This window comes from Sinohyriopsis cumingii, unplaced genomic scaffold (assembly GCF_028554795.1).
Source record: "Sinohyriopsis cumingii isolate HCF-2022 unplaced genomic scaffold, ASM2855479v2 utg000198l, whole genome shotgun sequence".
Taxonomy (NCBI): domain Eukaryota; kingdom Metazoa; phylum Mollusca; class Bivalvia; order Unionida; family Unionidae; genus Sinohyriopsis; species Sinohyriopsis cumingii.
In genome coordinates, this window is record NW_028315875.1 from 1,985,484 (window position 1) to 2,001,153 (window position 15,670).

At 34.6% G+C, this 15,670-nt stretch overlaps 1 protein-coding gene across 1 annotated transcript in view; it reads right to left on the reverse strand.

Moving 5' to 3' along the window:
* LOC149774573 (transient receptor potential cation channel subfamily M member 8-like) overlaps window positions 1–15,670 on the reverse strand; it is a 97,552-nt gene that overhangs the window by 12,316 nt on the left and 69,566 nt on the right. Inside the window, exons 21-22 of the mRNA XM_089945023.1 lie at window positions 11,675–11,852; window positions 8,549–8,705 (exon numbers count right to left, since the gene is read on the reverse strand). Of these exons, the coding sequence (XP_089801149.1) occupies window positions 8,549–8,705; window positions 11,675–11,852 (335 nt within the window). The remainder of the gene's footprint in view (window positions 1–8,548; window positions 8,706–11,674; window positions 11,853–15,670) is intronic.

The following is a 15,670-nucleotide window of genomic DNA, read 5'->3' on the forward strand; positions in this document are numbered from 1 at the left end:
GTCATAAAATCATTACATAGCAAAATTAATGAACCACATGCACACATCTACCCATAATGCAATACCATAAAACCACTCATAAAATCATTACATATCAAAATTAATAAACAACAAGCACACATCCATCGATGATGCAATACCATAAAACCAGTCATAAAATCATTGCATATCAAAATTAATGAACCACATGCACACATCTACCCATGATGCAACATCCTAAAACCAGTCATAAAATCATTACATATCAAAATTAATGAACCACATGCACTTATCTACTCATGATGAAATATCAAAAAACCAGTTATAAAATCATTACATATTAAAATCAATGAACCACATGCACACATCTACCCATGATGCAACATCCTAAAACCAGTCATAAAATCATTACATATCAAAATTAATGAACCACATGCACACATCTACCCATGATGCAATACCATAAAACCAGTCATAAAATCATTACATATCAAAATTAATAAACCACAAGCACATATCAACTCATGATGCAAAACCATACAACCTGTTATAGCAGCAATTATACATCAAAGTTAATGAGTCACATGCAAAGAAGCACCCATGATGAAATACCTATAACCATTCACAAAAGCATTATACATCAAAGTGAATTACCTATATACAGGAATACAAGCACAGTAACTTAGCTCAAATTGTTGTGGGCTTAAATTGTTTGGCTATTTAGAGTCACAGGCCACAGAAAGTATTATGTCGATGGGAACAAAGTCATTAAGCAAAAGTGAGTGTCTGAGTGACTCAAATGTTTAACTTATCAAGGTTTTATAGTTGTAACATACTCATTTCCATGTAATCTGTTGGCAAATAGCTACAAATGTTTATTATCCCTAAACATATACACCAAATATTACTGTACAGGTTTGAGAAGTAGTTGGAAACCATGTGGTAACTCAGACTTGGTTAGATGAAAGTATTTATGGTATGTCAGCAGTTCAACTTTTTTAAAATAGCATGTTTACTTTATCTAAATTAGATTTAACTTTCATTCAAAGTGGTGTAACCATATTGAAAACATATGACTTTTGGAAACAGTGCCATTACTGAACCTTGATCTAGCCCAGGGGACATTTCCCTACCTTCCCTTTACTGCCAGAGTTCCTAAGTCTCTCCAGAGCAGAGAAGAGACATTAATAACATTGATGCATGATGAGACCTGATAAAGCCTTCATGCATTTATCTGAGAAAATTAATGTTAAACTAATCCCATGATAATTGCAAATAAAAAATAATGAGCAAACACTAAACTTGGGATGTTGAAAAGTATTTTATATTGACATGCTGTGAGTGAAACTACATGTATCTCCCATAACCTTGTTTGTATAGCTATTGTTAGATACATGTTGCAGTATCACTACAGTAATTGGGCCAATCAACTGTTATTAGATCCTACTGTAATCTGTAAGAAAACCAATTATAAGTTTATTTTATATTTCCTGGAGTTTTGCTAACCAATGAAGAATGTTATTTCCATGAAATAGAAAGCAGAATCAAAGTTTAAACAGAAAATAAAATGTTACTGAATTTATTCTCCTGACTTTTGCATAGGCTGACAAAGCAAACAGGTATGATTTGGTCAGTTCCTGAAAGGTGTGATTTGGTCAGTTCCTGAAAGGTGTGATTTGGTCAGTTCCAGTAGGTGTGACTTGGTCAGTTCCTGAAAGGTGTGTATATGTCAGTTCCAGAAGGTGTGATTTGGTCAGTTCCAGAAGGGTCGTTTTCAATTGTTTCATTAAAAAATACTAATTTTTACAAAATGCAACATAACATAAGCTGATGTAGTGTCCATAAGATAATCTTAGTGCCATCAAACTTACAAATAATGCACTAGATTCGATAAACAATAACACGAACAAATAAAGAATTGATATAATGCAGGACATGTAAAATATGAAAATTAATTAGTGACACCACATCATGTGGCAGCCTCTCTTTAAGAAGGACCACATTAAGAGAGGAACTACTGTAGTAAAACTACCTTAAACCATTGGTCTGAGATAATGCATATGGGTCAGGTGGTCATATCAATCCAACACACAAAAGATCTGTCTCATTAAATTATAAGAGTATGTGACTTACAGATGGTGATCAGAAGAAGCCTGAATGACATTCAATAGACTGTTCCAATGACATTCAATAGACTGTTCCAATGACATTCAATAGATTGTTCCAATGACATTCAATAGACTGTTCCTATGACATTCAATAGACTGTTCCAATCATGACACCATGTAATACAAAATTTGGAATAGAGGAATGCATTCAAAACAAGACAACATCTCTCGCCCCAGCGAGGGATTGTTAGAAATAATCAAAAAGTTTCTACAATTTACAGCGCAACAATCTGTATTGCTAATTTTCATTTCACTAAATTGTGTACTTTATTTCAAGATGAAGATTTAGCAAATGAATGAATTACAATTATTTTAACAACAATTCTTGAAAATATTTCACAAATACACAAGATGAATCTAAATCTTCTATCCATTATAAAAATCATAACGAGAAAATTAAGACATCAAACTATATGCTGGTGAAAATGATTAACAATAACTCTGAACATAAATTGTAGTTACTCTGAGATGGTGAAAAGAGACGCTCCATTTAAATCTATGAAAAGCACATTAGTTTGGGGCCAGAGAATAAATAATTAGATTTATGGAGACAGGTGCTTGTTAAATTGCTATACTGCAATGATTTCTAATGTCTGGTTGGTACAGGTGGTGATTCTTAATTAATTCTTTATCTAGCAGGCAGACATACTTTTAGGGACTGGACTAACTTCGATTTCATAGTGGAACTGTCAAACTTGAAGAATTCCAGAAACAGTTATTTGAAAACCTAGGGCAAGCTGACCGCAATTTTGGCACCTAGAAAAAACAAGGTGGTAAATATATTTCCTCCTGATTGGTTATGCTAAATAGGGGCATGTTTCCCACACAAAATATCCTAGCTGTAAATGTTTTCCCCCATTGAAAAACCTAATTAGTCTAAACTTTGCTGCAAGGATAAAGGTACAGGGGACTCCAAGAGTGCATTTGGAAGAAATTCTCTAATAAAACAATTGTCCAAGGGACTGAATGTCTGAAAGGTTGATGGACACAATTTTGGCAGTAGAAGTGAGAAACGCTTGAAAGCACAAAGGTATTTGCAACAATTTTCACATAATTAGTTGATACCAATATTATTACATGCATGAATTGCTTATATTTGCATGAATTTATTTGTTTAAACTCATAGATCAATTCTCTTCATATAAGTATATCTGTGTTGAGTTTTTATATATATATATATATATATATATATATGAATCCGTACAATAATCTTCTTTATATAGGGTTGTCGAAATGTTTGAATTTGTTGTATTGTTTGTATAGGAATTGGGTTTTCTAAGATTTCATGTATAACTTCAGTTGATATGAGTTACGAGAAACTGTTTATAATCACTGATCAAAGATGATTTCATGTATGATAAAAACTTGAATGTGTGTATTTCCTGAAACAGTGTAGTTCAGCCATGTAATGAAAATTTCATCCATTCATTTGTATAATTGTGACTAGAACAGAACTGTTATGTCTCATTAATTAATGCAAAGTGATGAATTAGCTATTAGGAAGTACTTTAATTTTATGAAACTAGGAATGTTTTGGCCTGCTATGCTTGGCCCGATTAAATAGCCTTTGGTATCTGTTGAACGCCAATAGTAAGATCTAGTAACGAGTGGGGAGTAATGATCTATACCCAGTAGGATAACTAACAGAAAACTTAGTCTGTTCTATGTTTATTTTAAAAGGGGAAAATAGCTCTTCAGATGTATTCCCAGATGAATCCTCATATATATCTACACACTGACATATCCAAGTATCTGTGTATCTACATGCTTACATATCCACCTATCCACACAAAGTTGGATGGCCGAAAGGAGGCGAGACAGTAGGGAGGTTGGGAGAGAAAAAGAAAGTAAAAAAGGTGAAAGGACAGAGAACAGCTACATACAATGAAACTGGAGTGAACCAGAGCTAAGCAGGTTATACAACTGTACAAGGCAATGACTTTGATTGTTCACTCGATCGAATGATGAACAGATTCTATCAGTAAAACAGATCGGCTATTTTTATAAATATATTTGTGTTTTTAAGTCATTCTGTTCTATATATCTGCTCAGAACTCTATTTATTCCACCTATAAGTTTACTCGATTCGGGCAATAATACTGAGGGTGATCATCTCCTAGATAATGAGAACCGAATAAAGCAGACATCTTGAAAGAAGGTACAATCCGCCAATCAACCCACACGCTTTACAAAGAGTGGAGGCGTTACAGTCATAACTAATTTAGGAAGGAGCAAGAGCTCTGATCAAGAGTTTGATCAATATAGTGTCTCTAAACTGAAAGGTTTTTGGGAGTTGCAAGACCCTCAAGATTTGTGACACAGATCATTAAACAAGAGGCAGTAAACCTCATTCACAACCTTATGAAATGATCATGATTCCTCCTTCTCTACCACCTTAACTAAAGACTATGAAGAGGTAAGTGACCCAAAGAGATGAGTTGCAACCTTGGTTTGCTTGTTATCCTCAGTATGAACAGACAGGACATGCTCAACCTGCACTATTTCTGTGAAGTAGGACTAAGTGATCCAGCATCTCTCTTCCTAGAAGAATGATGGAAGGAGAAACTTGATCTGGAAACTCCTCCAGCAGAAACAAACTGTTTAGAGCAATGGTCTCTGTTCATGGTTTAAGAAGATTCCCTGCCCACCTATATCATTCTGGGAAAGATTAAGACTCTACAGCTCTTAGGTGTGACTTCACTACAATGCAGCATATGTCCAGATGTTCATGGCTCTGTGTAGGGATGGGGCCAATTTATGCTGAGAAAGGCCCCATATCCCAAAGGGATTAGGAGGAATAATAGAGATGAGTCAAGTATGAAGGAGGATAATCTGAGGGATGTTGTGAAGGGAAAAGCCCCTTTGCTCTGATGGAAGGTCCCTCCTCTGAGGTAAGATATTTTAAAAAAACAATTTCTTGACAGAGAGACAATAAACAAGTGGTCTGTTGCCTGCTTACCAAATCTGAAGAAAAAAAACAGAAGTTGCAACTCACAATTATAGTCTTAAATTTGAAGAAAGATAGGAAGACAAGTCAGAAGACTGCAAGAGCAAAGGAAGGGTTGGGATTTATAAAATCAAATTTATTTACCCTTGCCTTAGAAATGTTCACTGCTAGCCAGGGCTGCATTTAATAAGGCAAGCATATTGCAGCATTAGGTTTGCCCTAGGCTAACAATGCTATTATATCAGCTAACAAAAGAAGGACACAAGACGGCAAAAGCAAACCATCAAGAGACATAGCTACCATAAGCAAGCAATACATGCCATTTTTCTTAATGTACCAATGAGAATGCCAACTGAGATATAGTGGTTAAAAGTACCTAGATACGCAATTACCTATGTCATATATACATTATGATATTGAATAAATATACATTTTCTAATGCCATGTAATATTTGTTAATCTATGAAAAGCACTGATGAAAATCAGAAAATTCGATTTTATAATGTCTTAAGAGGACAGGTGACTGGTGCATTATATATAAATTACCTTCCCTACTAGCTGATCATAATGCAATCCTTATGAACACAGCCCAGTTGTTACTTTGTGAAAGTCACAGGTTTTAAGCAACTTGGAGTGACAGTCAGTATTAAAGGCACAGTTCATCAGTAATTAATGATTAACCTATATAGCTGAGGTCTAACAGGGAAAGCATGCTGACCACTCATTTAATTCCTATACTCATTCACATGACTACAATGCATGCCTGCTGAGGTTACCTGATCATAAGCTTATTTTCAACTGTATGACTTTTGTGTTGGAGTTGCACCCACTGACCCTATCGGGAACACAAAACCACTATTATTTTCACAGACAAATTACACTGCCTGTGAGGTTGGTAAGCATGCCAGACAAATTACACTGCCTGTGAGGTTGGTAAGCATGCCAGACAAATTACATTGCCTGTGAGGTTGGTAAGCGTGCCAGACAAATTTCACTGCCTGTGAGGTTGGTACACATGCCAGACAAATTACACAGCATGTGAGGTTGGTAAGCATGCCAGACAAATTACACTGTCTATGAGGTTGGTAAGCATGCCAGACAAATTACACTGCATGTGAGATTGGTAAGCATGCCAGACAAATTACACTGCATGTGAGATTGGTAAGCATGCCAGACAAATTACACTGCATGTGAGATTGGTAAGCATGCCAGACAAATTACACTGTCTATGAGGTTGGTAAGCATGCCAGACAAATTACACTGCATGTGAGATTGGTAAGCATGCTAGACAAATTACACTGCATGTGAGATTGGTAAGCATGCCAGACAAATTACACTGCCTACGAGGTTGGTAAGCATGGTTTATAGCATGCTAAATCTGAAGTGAGAATGAGCTAAGTGCAAAACTTGACTAAAGTCAAGTGAAAAATGAAATATAGGTCATGATGAGCATCATCTTTGTAAGGGTGTTGTAGTAACAGTCTGCATATCATCATTAATTTCACGATTCTAGAAAGAACAGTACCTGAAAATCGAACATAAAATATGTGCCATAATGACCTACTTCTGCAATGAGGTCGTAATGTTTATTGAAATGCATCTCCACACAAATATTTATTATTCTGTATAAGAAAGTATGTAAACAACATGCAGAAGGTATTTCCGCATGAACTGCATAATAAAAACTTAACCTAAGATGGTAAAATGAGAAATAAGGGTCACTGTAGCCTTTATGGTATATTTGTAGACCTAACAGGTATGTATACAATCATCTAGTTTAACTGTCCTGGTATGAACAATTCAGACTTAACCAGTCAGTTTTAATGAAATCTGAGTCATAATGACCTACTTTGTGAAAAGGTTAAATACCATCAAAAATCATCTCCTCACCATGATTCATGAATTCAAGTATAAAAAGTATCCATAAAGGATTCAAACAACCAAAGTGGTTATGAGGCAACCCCAAAAAACTTAACAAAAGCCAGTTATCTATGAAATGTAGCTCAAGGGTAACCATCTTTTATGCTACAGGTGTAGTACTAATAGAGATGCATACAATCATTTAACATGATGATTCTACACAAAACGGAACACAAGTCAGTCACGTGTGAAATATGAATCACAGTGACCTACTTTTGTGATGACAGCATAGCACTCATCAAGATGCATTCCCTCACTTGCTTCATAATTCACGGTAAAACTGTATGTAATGACGGTGCAAAAGAATATGTGGGCATGAGCTAAATAAAAAACACAACTGTTGCCATTCAATGTTAAATGTTGGTCAGAGGTGAGATTCTTTTTTTTAAAGTGCTTGATACAAATACAGATGTATACAGTGATCAAGATTTTTGATTGTAGCATGAACAGAGCCTGAAAAACAAATCTGAACCCAAATTAGTGCAGCGTGTAGGTGACAGTGACCTTCTTTGGTGATGAGGATGTAGTCGTCGTCAAGAATCATCCCCATAATAAGTTCATGATTCCAGGTATAACAGTATGTATACAGTAGTGGCCATGACCTAGATGCTAAACCTTAATCAAAGCCAGTTAAATGTGATGGTTCAATATCAGCAATGCCTGCAGAGGTGAGCTATAAAGAAATCCTTTGCACTTGTTCTGATTCTGATTACAAATTATAACTAGATGTTAAAAAATTATATTTTCACTCGAAATGATTCTCATTCAGTTCATTTCTACAGTAATGGATTCTCTGATCATTCTGGAATGACATCAAATGAAACCGAAAGTTAAGGGAGGTAATTCAGTCATTACTGTCAGACAATATAACGCTTCATTAATTTTATTTAATGCCAATTTGTGATCCACACAGGAGTATATAGATATGTGCTTCACTTAAAAATAAATATAACAGTCAAGTGCACATGTGCAATATGATGTTTCATTTATGAAACTTTGGTGACAGTATGTTTGTTACTTTGTCCAATCTAGTGTTACAAAGAATGTGTAACAGACAAATAAAGAAAAAAATATAAATCTCCCTCCTCCACCACAATCCCTGGATGGTAGTAAACTCAGTAAAAGCTGTCAATTATATACATCTTACTTTTTGTATGTTTTACTTGTCTAATTATTCTGTAAATAAAAAGATGTGATGATGTTTTATATCTACTTTATCTAGTCATTATACCATAAAGATAAACACATCAGTGTTACTGCAACTAAACTTTAAATTTACAAAAGAAAAGATAACCCTAGGATCTATGTCAGGGGTCTCAAACTCAAACCACCTCGAGGGCTGCATGATGGTATTTTCGATGACCCAAGGGCTGCCCCACCTTTGTTATCTCTCATGACACCTAAAGTGATGCCAATCATTTTGCAGGCCACAGGATATGGCTTGGCAGGCTGCATGCAGCCTGTGGGCCAAGTGTTTGAGACCCCTGATCTATATTGTAGATCAACATATGGGTGGAGCTGGAATTGAAAATACCTGAAGATGGCAATGAGCAGGTTCAGCAGCAGTACGTTCCCCACCAATAAGTAGCAAGCAAGCAGGACTGGCACCAACCAATGGGCGGTCCTACATGGTGTGATACCACCAGTTGTGTTGGTAGTATTATGGTATGAACTCACACAGGCTTCATCAGCTGTAGAGAAAGCCAAATAAGCAGTAATTAAACTCCATTAATTGTAAATAATGCTACAACCAAACTATATCATTACATAAATGATCAGGGTCCCTGAAATTATGTCAGAATACATCATACAACAATGTAAGAGTCCCTGAAATTACATCATGTCATACAACAGTGATAAGAGTCTATGAAATTACATCATAATACATCATACAACAATGGTAGAGGTCTCTGAAATTGCATCATAATACATCATACAACAATGTAAGAGTCCATGAAATTACATCATAATATGTCATACAACAATGGTAGAGGTCTCTGAAATTGCATCATAATACTGTACATCATACAACAATTTAAAAGTCCATGAAATTACATCATAATATGTCATACTACAGTGGTAAGAGTCCAGGAAATTACAAGATAATATACACTAATTTCTTCAAACCATCATAGTCCGAACTGAAATTGAAAAGTCATGCTTGATAGAAAAGTGAAGTTGGGGTAAATATAAGCTTAAACAAATTTATGTTGCAGTTTCAGCACAAAAATGCTACAAGAAATCATTGTTTCAAGGAATAAATCTGACTTGTCAATGTCCCTAAGCCTGGGGCAATGTTTCCCCTGTCCCTTAAATCTGGAGGACACAAAATTTCAAAGACGAATATTGTTTGCATTAGAAAAGCAGTGGTAAAAAAAAATGCATGCCCAAGGGCTAAAAACTTGGTGACATAGAGCCAAAAACTGCACGCAACATACATTGTTATGTTGAAGCGTGCTATTAATTTGTTTTTGTAATTTCTTTTCTTAGCAATCAAAGGTAATAGAAACTGGCTCATGATTATCTAGCAACAACTTCAACTGATAAAAATTAACATTACATCTAGGTAAAATGAACAATAGATCATGACTGTAAATATGTTCATTAAAATAAGCTTCCAACATGATCATTAAAGGGTACAAAAAGACGGAATATCCAGTTTGTTTTATTGATAACTGAGCATACAAGTGTCCCAGAATGTAGGCAAGGTAATTGCTCCATGAACTTGAGACAATGTCATGACTGTGTATAACTTTCAAAATGGCATGACAATACACCTTTCTGACATGTCAATCACTCTTGGCATGATAATGCACCTTTCTGACATGTCAATCACTCTTGGCATGATAATGCACCTTTCTGACATGTCAATCACTCTTGGCATGATAATGCACCTTTCTGACATGTCAATCACTCTTGGCATGATAATGCACCTTTCTGACATGTCAATCACTCTTGGCATGATAATGCACCTTTCTGACATGTCAATCACTCTTGACATGATAATGCACCTTTCTGACATGTCAATCACTCTTGGCATGATAATACACCTTTCTGACATGTCAATCACTCTTGCTTAGCACTTGCTTATCTAATTAATTATAATGAATGGAACATCTTAAGATCTGGTGGGAGTGGCTCAATCAAGTTGCATAATGTTGTAAAAAATGTGGTCAATGTTCCCACAAACTTGACTCAAATAAAGGAAATTTATAGCATGTTTATTTACATTATTTCAAATCTAATTGTTTCACTTTACTCCTATTCTGAAATTAGCTTTGCTAGTTAAGGTGGGGTTCAACAGATTTCGGAAAGTTCAACTCTCAAAGGAGAAAAAAATATATCTGTTAGAACATGATGCATCATGCAAAAAACATGAATTTTTTAAAATTTGTAAACCACTCAACACATGAAAAACTTGATTTTTTGAAAAATCGTAAACCACTCAACACAGTCATGGTTCAAAAAACTTGATATCAGTAATCTCTTTTTTTTATATAAAAAAGCAAGTAAGTGAGAGAGAGAGCAAAACTTATCTTGACACCATTTAATATGCATGTAACCTACAGAAACAGTGAACAGTCATGGGTAATGCTCATGAAAACTATCACTGGGGGTCACTTTTTACAGTCTAAGTTCAACAAAAATTACTGTACCAATTACCTAATTGGCTGATAACAGTTAGAGTGACATTATGTTAAGAATCCTTTGTTGCAAGCTAATTTGCATAGGTAAAGCACATGAAGTGTAACAGCCCAATTCATTGGAAGTTATATAAAACATTTACTGTTTCATTTATTAATGTTTCTCTCTTTGACAAAAGCTTCAGCAACATGGGGACAATAAGTAAAAACAAAAAACCATGAACAGCAGAACTCTCTCTCTCTCATATCTGACCATATTTTATTTTGACCATGAGGTGCAATAAGAAAAATGTGATGGAATACATATGCATCCTTCTTTCTGCACGTCTCTTCCCCATCCCTCACCCCCACCCCCCGGAAAATGCATTTTAGTATTAATAATGCAATTTCCCTATTGCTGGGAATCTGAAATAGCATACAGTGATACTTTTAATATTTATGAAACCGGAAGCTATTATAATATAATTCCACACAGCATCATGAGTTTTATCCTATCTGCAACTCAATAAATTTTCAGGTCAGCATCATTATATGTAGCTAAAAGTAAATAATACATTTAACATATTTCGTGTGAAACAAATAAGGTACTTTTAGTTCCATTTAATGATCCTGACTGGAAAGGTTACTGAATTAGAGGTAGGATAAAATTTGCGATGCTGTGTGGAGCGAAGTGGAAAACAAAATACACAGTTTGAGTTGATGATCTGGCCTCATCTTATACTCAGCATTGACTTATACAAGGATGAAGGTTGGAAAATTTGCCAAATTCACTGATTTGACTTATACTCCACATCGACTTATAGGCTGGCAAATATGGTATTGTTTTCTTGGAATACATAAAGATATAAAAAGCATGTGTGCATTGATACTGAGTGAACAACACCACATTTGTAATAATGAGTGTATTTACTCTAAGGGCAAGACAGACTGACAGGCCCATGGAAGAAATGTGTTTTGGGTAGAAATATGACATTAATAATACAATCAAGCAGATGATCAATATAGCAAAATCTTACTTCCAGTTGTTTCATCCAGATAGATCTCTCCAAACAGTTGCCAGTAGGGGTAATAGAAGACATCCTTGAGAATTTCCCAGTCCCGTTTGCGATGTGTGTACAACAGACCCTGGCTTGCAACACCATATGCCAACAAAAACATCAGTAACACCATGATGAATAGGCTCAGTTCTTCCAGCTGAAATATTCCAAATTTATTAATGTATAATGTACAATGTGTAACAAACTATAAACAGCATCAATTCAGATCCTATCCCAGCCCTAGGCTGCTAATGTTAAATCATAATATGAACTCAGATCCTATCCCTGCCATAGGCTGCTAATGATAAATCATAATATGAACTCAGATCCTATCCCTGCCCTAGGCTGCTAATGTTAAATCATAATATGAACCCAAATTTCTATCCCAGCTCTAGCCTGCTAATGTTAAATCATAATATGAACCCAAATTTCTATCCCAGCTCTAGCCTGCTAATGTTAAATCATAATATGAACTCAAATTCCTATCCCAGCTCTATGCTGCTAAATAAATGTTAAATAATAATTTAACATCTGTCTAGCCTATTAATGCTAATTCATAATTTTAACACTGTTGTCCATCCAGTAGTTGCTAGATGAAATTTTACCAATGTTGTCCAGCCTGTAAAAGCTAGATGATAATTTTAACACTGTTGTCCAGCCTGTAAAACCTAGATCACAATTTTAACACTGTTGTCCAGCCTGTAAATGGCAAATCATGATTTGAATCAGGTTGACTATCTAGTCTGTTACTATTAAATCATGATTTGAATCGGGTTGTCTATCTAGTCTGTTACTATTAAATCATGATTTGAATCAGGTTGTCTATTTAGTCTGTTACTATTAAATCAGGGGCCCTGAGTGGCCGAGTGGTCTAAAGCGCTCTCCGTTATGGATCACTGCCATCTCACCTCTGTCTGTGTGGGTTTGAGTCCACGTTTTGGCAAATGTGGATATGTGAGAAAGCATGCCAGTAGCTTCTCGTGGGTCGGTGGTTCTTCCCAGGGTTTTGCCGGGTTCTTCCTCCACCATTAATACTGGCTGCCATGCATAGCCTATCGTGTGCTGAAAAATGGCGTTAAACCCCACAACAACAACAACAACAACTATTAAATCATGATTTGAATCAGGTTGTCTATCTAGTCTGTTACTATTAAATCATGATTTGAATCAGGTTGTCTATCTAGTCTGTTACTATTAAATCATGATTTGAATCAGGTTGTCTATCTAGTCTGTTACTATTAAATCATGATTTGAATCAGGTTGTCTATCTAGTCTGTTACTATTAAATCATGATTTGAATCAGGTTGTCTATCTAGTCTGTTACTTTTAAATCATGATTTGAATCAGGTTGTCTATCTAGTCTGTTACTATTAAATCATGATTTGAATCAGGTTGTCTATCTAGTTTGTTACTATTAAATCATGATTTGAATCAGGTTGACTATCTAGTCTGTTACTATTAAATTACAATTTGAATCAGGTTGTCTGTCTAGTCTGTTACTATTAAATCATGATTTGAATTATGTTGTCTATCTAGTCTGTTACTATTAATCATGATTTGAATTAGGTTGTCCATCTAGTCTGTAACTTTTAAATCATGATTTGAATCAGGTTGTCTATCTAGTCTGTTACTAGTACATCATGACTTAAACACTGCTGACCCTAACTGCCAGTGCATTATAACTCTGCAGATCTATGACTGCACACATCATTCCCATATATGGTGGTGCAAAAACAAAGTTACTGTGAGTAAGGTTTGAGTATCCCAATCAGGCATGAAGATAATGTATATACATAATAAAAGTGAAACAAAAAAGTCCCTACAGACATCGCCATTATTTTTCATGTTTTCCACTTTCTCCATTATCGAAAAGAATGAAGACAAGTAAAAGTTTGTAATGTTCATCACAGATTATTTGATTGGTGATGGGACTTATTCACTAGTAAAATCAATGGAATTCAATGGGAACTTCATACATTAGGACTTCTGATAGAACTTTTAGGACTATTTAGGATTTAATTCACAATATCTTAAGTTCATTTAAATTTTCACATTGTACTTTAGGGAAAAATTATTTGTTGAATTTTTAAAAACTTGCTGAGTTTTTGCTCTTTCCTGTTATTAATTTAAGACCATAGGGTTGTAACAGCATACCATGGTGTCAAATCAGTGCTTGGAGAAAGTCTTGTACTTTTTCAGATGAAAAGTTTCAAGGACAGGATCAACTTTCTAATCAATTTAGTGAAAAAGAAATTGATGTCATAACCCCCAAAATGAACTGCATGAATGACGTGAGAAATGTAAAGTCATCGACAATCAACATACATTAATCACATTTCTCAATACTTAATTTTTGTGATATATAATATTATTGATGACAATTTTAAATTTCCTGTGAATAATAATTTGAATAAATAATTCCACCAAAATGAAACTATGAACACAACAATAAAACTGTTTCTGCTTCAAAGACTTAAGGCAAAAACGAGTAATTTTTCAAGCAAACAAGTTTTTTTTAAAAAACAGGATACAATAGTAGAACCATGATGAGGGTTAAATGTTCATATCTGGAATATTCAAAGTTCATATCTGGAATATTCAAAGTTGTTAACAAGATAAAATCTGTTATTAAAATTATAATAAAAAACATGGTAAACATCAAGTACAACAGGTTTATCCTTCCTTGGTTAATACCATTGTCCATGTCTCAGATTAAACTAATGATCCTGATATTTAATTTAAACTCAAAGAGAAATATAAGCTAAATGTTTAAAAAAATGATTGACCCTAATCATGTATACAGTGTTTATAACATTAGGAAGAACCTACAAATAATACAAATTAAATATACATAACATGGGTGAGATGGACTGATTAACACATAGATTTAACTGCAATACCCTCTTTCATCACATATCTACATAATTTGTGTGTACATATGTGTGTGTGTGTGCATGTGTGTGTGTGTGCATGTGTGTGTGTGTACATGTGTGTGTATGAGGTTTTGACTGACTTCATCCATAAGCATTAACCTCTCTCTCTCTCTCTCTCTCTCTCTCTCTTATATTCATTCATGGACACAAACAGTTACAAGACTGTTGTTTATACTTGAATACTGTTATTTATATAAAGACAATGTAAATGAAGCAAATAGACTGCAAAAACATCGGACTGACAGCGTAATGCAAAATAATCTTAATATACTGTACAAGTACATGCAGCAAATGAGCTTCGTGTCATAGTTTTGCTCTCAATTCTCAAAAAAATTACCCTGTGCACACAAAAAAGTTCAAAATAAGATCAAGATCTGTGTTTTTTTTAAATTTATTGTTACTTCATAAAAATGTCATCACACAGAAGTGGGGATTAAATCTGCTATGTGTGATATCCCACAGCAACCATACTATATACAGTACAATACAGAGTATATATGTATAGTTATGACTTAAATGCAAAGCTTTAAATGTAAACATGTAAAATGCAAATTGTAGGTCACAATGATTTTCTTTTGTTGTAAGGGTGTGATACAAAGACAGCCATATATAATCATCTTGTTTCATAGTTTTACTATGAACAGTACTTCAGAAAAAAACCTTACACACAAAAATTAACTCAAGTTAGTAAAGCATGAAATAGTCATAGTAACCTATTTTTGTGATGTACTTATCAAGCTTCATCCCCTCACAAATTTGCATCCAGATAAAACAATATGCATGCAAGAAGCAATAACCTATGTGGTCATAGGTTAAATGCAAGTTTAACCTAAAACAGTAACAATACTGAAATGTAGGTCACAATGGCTTTCTTTTGTTGTAAAAGTATCGAATTAAGTTATATACATAGCATCATCTAGTTTGATGATTCTAACATGAACTGCACTCAAGAAAATCCCCACAAGATACAACCAAGTGAGCATGAAATATGGATTACATTGACATACTTTTGTGATACAGGTGTAGTACACATCAACATGTA